This window comes from Columba livia, chromosome 2, assembly GCF_036013475.1.
Source record: "Columba livia isolate bColLiv1 breed racing homer chromosome 2, bColLiv1.pat.W.v2, whole genome shotgun sequence".
Classification (NCBI taxonomy): Eukaryota; Metazoa; Chordata; class Aves; order Columbiformes; family Columbidae; genus Columba; species Columba livia.
Window position 1 is genome coordinate 106,444,838 of NC_088603.1, and position 7,379 is coordinate 106,452,216.

General features: G+C 38.8%; 1 protein-coding gene across 3 annotated transcripts; it reads right to left on the minus strand.

Moving 5' to 3' along the window:
- Positions 1 to 1,770: 1,770 nt before the first annotated feature.
- On the minus strand, positions 1,771 to 6,424 carry MC5R (melanocortin 5 receptor). Of its 3 annotated transcripts, none has more exons than XM_021298897.2 (3): positions 6,315 to 6,424; positions 6,113 to 6,219; positions 1,771 to 5,262 (listed from the first exon to the last, which is right to left on the minus strand). In XM_021298897.2, the coding sequence occupies exon 3, from the start codon at positions 5,178 to 5,180 to the stop codon at positions 4,203 to 4,205; it is 978 nt and encodes a 325-aa protein (XP_021154572.1). In that variant the 5' UTR covers positions 5,181 to 5,262; positions 6,113 to 6,219; positions 6,315 to 6,424; the 3' UTR covers positions 1,771 to 4,202. The 3 variants fall into 3 exon arrangements, with proteins under 3 accessions (XP_021154572.1, XP_005510884.1, XP_005510883.1); XM_005510827.4 differs by having other exon boundaries at positions 6,105 to 6,219; positions 6,315 to 6,422; XM_005510826.3 differs by lacking the exon at positions 6,315 to 6,424 and having other exon boundaries at positions 6,105 to 6,308.
- Positions 6,425 to 7,379: the final 955 nt, after the last annotated feature.

Consider the following 7,379-nt stretch of genomic DNA (forward strand, 5'->3'; position numbering starts at 1 on the left):
GTACTCCAGAGGATTTCCATGCACATGTCCAGGCTTTGTAGAATTTCTCTGAACAGGTCCTCTTTCTTTTGATGGACACCCTTCACTCTCAATGCTCAGAACAGCCAGTCACGTGTTTTTAGAGTATTTAAGGCAAGGAGCTCAAGAGGAAACAGTTCTAGGGACAGTGCTTAAGACCATAAGGATTTAAATTTTACTGGGTTTTGACTCTGAGAGGCACTAGGGGAACTTTTTATTCTGTAGCACTGATTAACTATAATTTTCAAAAGCTCAGGATGCAAAAAGCACTTGAGGTTTTTTTCTTCTACTTCAGATTTAGACTGTTGCTATTTGGGTCACAGGTGGATGAAATATGTGAGAAATAAGCTGCAAAATGGAAGGCAGTGTAACAAATAACTGGATGACAAAGAGCAGAAAGTTTAGGGAAAAGAAACCGTACATCCTCACCTACGTTTCATCTGTTTATATTGCTCGTCATTGTATTTGGGAGAAAGTCCTCATATACATGTAGGCGAGTATGTAAGTATAGAGAGACACATACATACTCAAATTCTCCTTTGCTGTCCTGTATGAAGAACAAATGGGATCCAAGATACACACAGCTCAGGTTGCAATACATAAGATTAGAAAAGGAGAGAGAGCATCTCACCTGGCATAGAAACTTATGCAGGCAGCTCCACCACAGTCTGTGTGACTTTCCATCTCTGATACGCAGATCTCCATTTCGACATCCAGGTTCAAATACCTCATTTGCTCACCCTTCCTAACAAGAAGGGCACTGTGCATGCAAACTAACACAGCTGAAGACTGGGATCCATTTTAATCCCTAAACACAACAATGTTCACCATGAGCTCATCTTCTGTGCAAGAAGCTGACCAGCAACAGAAGAAAAATTTACTGCAAGAGAGGCAGGAGAATCCCCCAATTTTTTTTTATATTCTCCCTGCTCCTACTGATCTACTTTAAATGCAGGTGAAATTTCACCTCCCTTTGTGAGTTTATTTAAGTTGACCGCACCTGCAACAGAAGTTCGGAATAATTTCTTATTAAAAACTTGAAAACAATGACACACAAGTTAGAAGCAGAGAAGTGTTTCATCATCAGAGCAGCAGTGGGCAATAAGGTTGGTTTTGGAGTTATGGGACAGAAATAGTGTGATTTCAGCTTCTTTCCAATTACTGATACCAGACTGTAAATAACTGGCAGTGTAAGCAACAGTAGTACCATTAGCTATGCAGACACGATGCAATGACAGCCTAGCAGCTAATTTCTTCATGTCTGTCCTTTGACAGCAAATTTCATACTTACACAATGGTTGCTTGTCCCAACCTATCAGAATAATTTGTATTTTCCAAGCTCTGCAAAGTGAAAGCATGCTAAATATTGTTTTTATTTTGCAGCAAAGCAGGAGAAAGAAGCAGATTAAAACACGTCATGGTCTCACAGAGACATGTATTTTATATGCATTCCTGTAGCGTAAACAACCTTTGCGGGAACTGTTCTAGCCTGCTCTTGAAAAATACTTTCTTCTCCCCCTTAAGCTGTTTTACCTCCCCACCTGTAAAGTTTATAATGAGGATGTGATGCTGACACCTAGAGGAACATAGGTATGAATGTAAATACATTGTATTAGTCTGTAATTCTCTTTCAGAAGGTGTTTTTTAATAAGGCATCTTCTTAAATTGAGAAGTGAGCACATGTAATGCAATATTTCCTCTGTGAATACTCTATAAGTTTAGCAGACACATTACAATGAATAACCAATATGGTAGGTTTTCCAGCAATCCAGTTTAATAATTTCTTCTTGTCTGTATTTATACATCAAATAAATTTCCAACAAAAAGGTAATGTACAATCCAAGAAAATACCCAAAGCTATTACAGTTTGGCTTCCTCTTCGTTGATTTACAATTATGTACAAGACTGTCTTATTTGAAATACTCAATAAAGATTTAATGATTCATTTACAACATCACCTGGTGCCTTTCACTATGCAACTGAACTGTTTCATTTTTTGCTATCTACATTCATAGTAGCAAGAACACACCCTTAGGTGCCTGTTATATATAGGATTAAGAGGTGGACTGAAACAAGGCAAAATTCTCACTATAGACTGGTTTGGACTAGATGATCTCCAGAGGTCACTTCCAACCCCAACCATTCTGTGATTCTGTGACCATAAACATACCTTTGAAATCCCATTTTCAGATATAGCTGAAGGAAGAATTCAGCACCTAGTGCACTGATATAACCAGAATATTTACAGACAACACAATAAGATGTCTCCACTGAGAATAACATTCCCACACATATCAGAGGGAGATAAGGGTGAGCTGGAGGTGGTATATATTTTAAGCTACAGCAGGGAAAAGGTATAACCCTGGTGCTAAAGTTGTACCTTACTTATCATGCCAGAGCCCTCCAAAGCAAATGAAGACAAAAAGTATAGTGTATTTCTAAATGTGTGGAGGATAATCACTTATGCTTTTTCTTACACAAGAAATTAAGTTAGAAGGAGGAAAAATAAAATTTTGTCACAAAACACAAACTGTCTCATAGAATCACAGAATAATCTGGGTTGCAAGGGATCTGTGGAGGTCATCTATTCCAAATCATTCAAAGCAGGGCCAGCTTCAACATTAGAATCAGCTTTCTACTTCGAGCAGATTGTTTAGGGCTGTGTCCAGTCAAGTTCTGAATATCTCCTAGGATGGAGACTATACAACCACCAGACACCCATTCCCACTTTTGACCACCCTTATGGTAAAAAAAATTCTAACAACTTCTACCTTGAATATATAATCTAAGGCCCATTGAGTCAGTCATAGTTTTATTGACAAAAACAGTTTTAGAGCAACCCTAAACCAAATATAACGAGGGTTACTCTTTCAGTTTGTTGGGAGAAACAATTCATTTTTCCAAGTTATATTTTTATATCTAATCAGTAGGGTACCATTGCTTGAAATATTTTCATAACTTACATCTCAGTGCAGGATATGTACTATCCATTTGCATCAGGAAATCAGTGCCACAGTTGAACTTCCTTCATCTGTGACAAGTCCAATGTTTTGCACATCACATAGCTGTTGCAGAACAGCATCTTTATGAGAGTATGACTAGTTGCAAATTACTCACACAAAATTCATGAGGGTTTCATATTAGAATCCTCTCAATAAACTGTTTGGGGAGCAAAAGTCAGGACTCTCTATTGTAACTACATATGCCTGAATTTTTGGAATCCCTGTTTTGCAACTGCCTGCTATCCCTTCTGATCATCAAACTTGTCTTTTTTCTCTCCCAGCTTGAAAGACGCAACCTAGAGTAGATCTTCCTCCAGTGACAAAAGCTACTCTTAGCTGAAATGCTTTTCCAATATCTAGATGAAGGCAACCATTTGCACAGTCTTTCCTTCTCCACAAAGCATTACATGACTGTCTAGAGGCCATGTACCCTTTACTTTCCTGGCCTTGGTGAATGAAGAAAACAGACAAACGAGAATCATCTCAGTCTTCACATTTAGCCTTAAAATTGACCTATGGTACATCTTACCTCACAGTGAGAACACTTACTGTCAGATATGACAAAGTACTGTGTACAGCCTGGAAAATCTCCTGGTAACACTGTCCGCTTACATAGTACATATTTTATTACAGTAACAGTCATGACTGGAATACAAGACTGCTGATATGTGCATATATATTGGTCATAACTGTTGAGCGAGGTATGTGAACCCTGATAATTGGAGCTGCTTCTGTGGTTTAATATCTTAAAAAAAAAAAAAAAAAAAAAAGTTAATTTTGGTGTGAAAATAAGCCATGCTGTATCTATAGAGATCAAGAATATTAACACACACTAAGAGGCTGATGGGCTCATTTGCATGGCAGCTCACACTCATTGCATTTAGCAGAAAGAAAAATAAGGCTTTCCCTGTATAAGGTCCTTCATAAGGTCCAGTCTTCAGTAGGGTAAATGAGATTCAAAATATTCTTTCTCCCCATACTACAGATGCACTGAGTAGCTTCCAGCACCAGTGTGAGAGAGGTGCGTGGAGGGAAAGGTAAAATCCCATTTAAAAATCGGTTTCTGGTTGCTGCAGAAATCATGACAGCTGAATGAAGATGTTCCATAGGCATTTCAGCAGAATCACAAGAGGCAGCAAGATGTTGCATTTTGATTCTCTTCCCTGGTTTGGTTTTGTTTTCTTAATACTTGTTTGATAACCCACAAACCATTCTCAGGCTATAGCAACAAATTATTTCTTTGAAGGTCTTCCTCATTTCCTGGCTACGAAAGGCGTAGATCAAGGGATCAATCACTGAGTTGCACATAATGAGAATGAGGTACATGTTGAAGTGAGACATGAAGCAAACACAGTAGAGGTTTTGAGGGCAGGAGATCATCAGGATGAGATGAAGGAAGAATGGAGCCCAGCAAACAATGAAGATGCCAAGAAGCATAGTCAGAGTGATGGCTCCTTTCATGCTGGTTCTTTGACGGACAGAGTGGTACCCAGGCAAAGCAGCTATTTTCTTCATGTGAGTACGAGCCAGGAGGAACATATGGATATACAGCGAGACCATGAGTAACAACATGGTAAAAAACATAGTGATGAGACAAATGATCACATAAGTTGATTCATAATAAAGAATGAAGATAATGCCACAGCCTGTGCAAAAGGTCCAGATGCATGCAATAATAAGCCCTGATCTTTTCACTGTCATGATGTTGTGATAACGAAGGGCATAGAAGATCGTGATATACCTGTCTACTGCTATAGCCAGCAAACTGCACATGGAAGCCACCACAGATATGCAGATCATTGAATCAAAGACATTGTCTATATGACGGACAAAGGCATCTTCCATAATTACGTGCCTATTGTTTATTAAGTATATCGTTATTGTCTCCCAAGCATTAGACACACTGACCAGCATGTCAGCCACTGCTAAACTGCAAACAAAAAAATACATGGGTGAATGCAAGTTCTTGTTCTTAATTATTGCACATATAACTAAGATGTTTTCAAGGAGGCTTACAATGCCCAGAGTTAGGAACACCTCAGCTGAAATGACCACTTGCTCACATGGTGATGACTTGTTCTTGACAGTAGGCACAGTAAAGTTGCTGCCAAAGGCACTCAAGTTTAGTTCAGAAACATACAGTTGAGAGGAGGTGTTCATCTCTGGAAGCAAACAGATGCTGTTCTTTCTGAGGGACTTGCTAGGGAGTGTGGTAAATGCATTTTCCAAAAGGCAAAACAACCTGCCAAAAAAAATACAGCATGACAAGAACAGGCAGAGGTTGGCAAAACAAATATCACCCATTTCTGTTTAATTTGGCTTGTACGCCTCCTGCCTCTTCCACACTATATTCCTCTACTGATTCTAAATTAACCTCCAGTTGACTCAGAGTTTTTCTACCCATCCTTGCTGAAAAATAGAACCACAAACTACTGAAGAGATTTGAGTGCTCTTCATTCATAGTTTTGTTTATTCTATTCAGTCCCCAGAAGTGAACACAATGTCCTGGAAATTCTGCTGAACACAAAACAACAAACAGTTTTCTGAGTTTCAGTTCTCAGAGCCCAAAAATGCAAGAGAATATAGTATCAGGTTCAGCAAAACCTGCTCACTTTAATACAACATATAAAAGTTCAAATTATTACCACAATTAAGAATGAAACATTTTCAATAAAATATTAAATGCTTTTCTGACCTTTGTACTTGAGTTTGTATGAACTGTGTCATAAACAGCTTATCTGTGTAATACTAACTTGACCACTTAAGAGAATAGTATTAAACCTATAACCAAGGCAAATCCATACATTTCAAGATGACTAAGATTACAGAATCAGTATGAGTGGAATGCTGTTATAAAAATAAATTTTCTGTTCTAGATCGTGAGTATTTTATTGAATGTTCTTTCGGTAAACAGAATATTCAGGGCAAGTGGTAAGCCATTGGATTCAGTGTAAGGGGAACACTTAAAGCTGATTGTCAGTGACTTGTTGCAAATAAAATTCAATGCTTATCAACTTAAATAATTTTCAGTTTTTAAAATATTTTAAAAGGAGCCTTTTGTTTGCAATCAAGAATTAACTGTACCTATTTACCAGAGCTGCTCCTTCAGCTGCTCCTCCTCTTCATCGCCTGCAACCTTTTCTCCAGAGCGCAGAAGTTCCAGCCCCCCTCCTCACCCGATATCTGGGGCTGGGGACTCCTTGGTGGGAATGGATGACAAAAATAGAGGAAAAGGAATTAGTAAATCCATAGAGTCAAGGCTGGCCACGTACAGATTACTTACTGTGAAACTACCTTTTTATAGACTCCAAGCAACGACTTCAGTACTCAAACGGTGGCTCCTCCTCCCCTTCTTTGCCCATCTGAACTTCTCTTTTCACAGATGTTGTTAGCAAAGGCTCGGGTTTTTACCACCATCTAGTGGTCTTCTCTTGTCTTTCTAAGTGAACAGTGATTCTGATCTGAAATTCATAATGAGCTTTTTTAAATAGTAAAGGCATTAGTAAATAGTAAACGCACTAGGCATGCTCCCTTCCAAAAAACATTTCTCTTTTGTGTTTATTTCTCTGCTGTTGCTAGTACTGACAATAAGTTCATATTGCTATAATACTCCAAAAGAGGTGAGAGCAGAAGACAGTTATTGAAAGGGCAGGCTTGTGACATTTATAAGCATTTGTCTTATATTCACAGTTATCACTTTGGAAGAATAACAACCATGTTGTCACAAATATCAGAAAACGTACAGTCAAGCCCATCACACCATTAATAGAAGATATAACTAAAGTAAATTCTGTGAAAAAAAATAGAAAAAATAAACAGTCATGTTCTGGTGCCCTTGTTAGTGTACAGATTTTGATGCAGATGTGGAAGGAATACACAGCACACGGTACTGGGAGACAGAGCTTTCTGAGACAGATGTGAATTCCCCCAGATCTCACAGCTGGGAAAGTCAATGCTCAGAATTGTGATGCCTGAAATCCCTCTGCGAGACTAGCAGCCAGGCAGCCCATGTTCATTCTGGGCCCTACACAAAAAGGTGCAAAATCAGTCTTTTCTTTAGCAAATGGGCTCTGACTCTGCATGCAGACTGAGGAATGCAGAGCATACACCTTCCAGACACTAGCAAATGCCCTTTGTGTTATCAGCTAACCTGCCAGTCAAATGCCATGCAGGATTTGAAGTCAGCTTGAGACAAAAAGTCTCTGCTTCTCCAAATCATCACCTTCCCACAAATTAAGGGTTTGAGGGTTTTTTTCACGGTATTTAACAGCTCCAAATGCATTTTTCTTAGAGAACCACCACCACCAAACACAAACTTAATTGCTGCATCCTGTGCCATTTTTGTGTTTTCAGTGTTCA

Coding starts and splice junctions, on each gene's coding strand:
- MC5R (XM_021298897.2), bottom strand. CDS start 5,180: ATGAACACCTCCTCTCAACTGTATGTTTCTGAACTAAACTTGAGTGCC.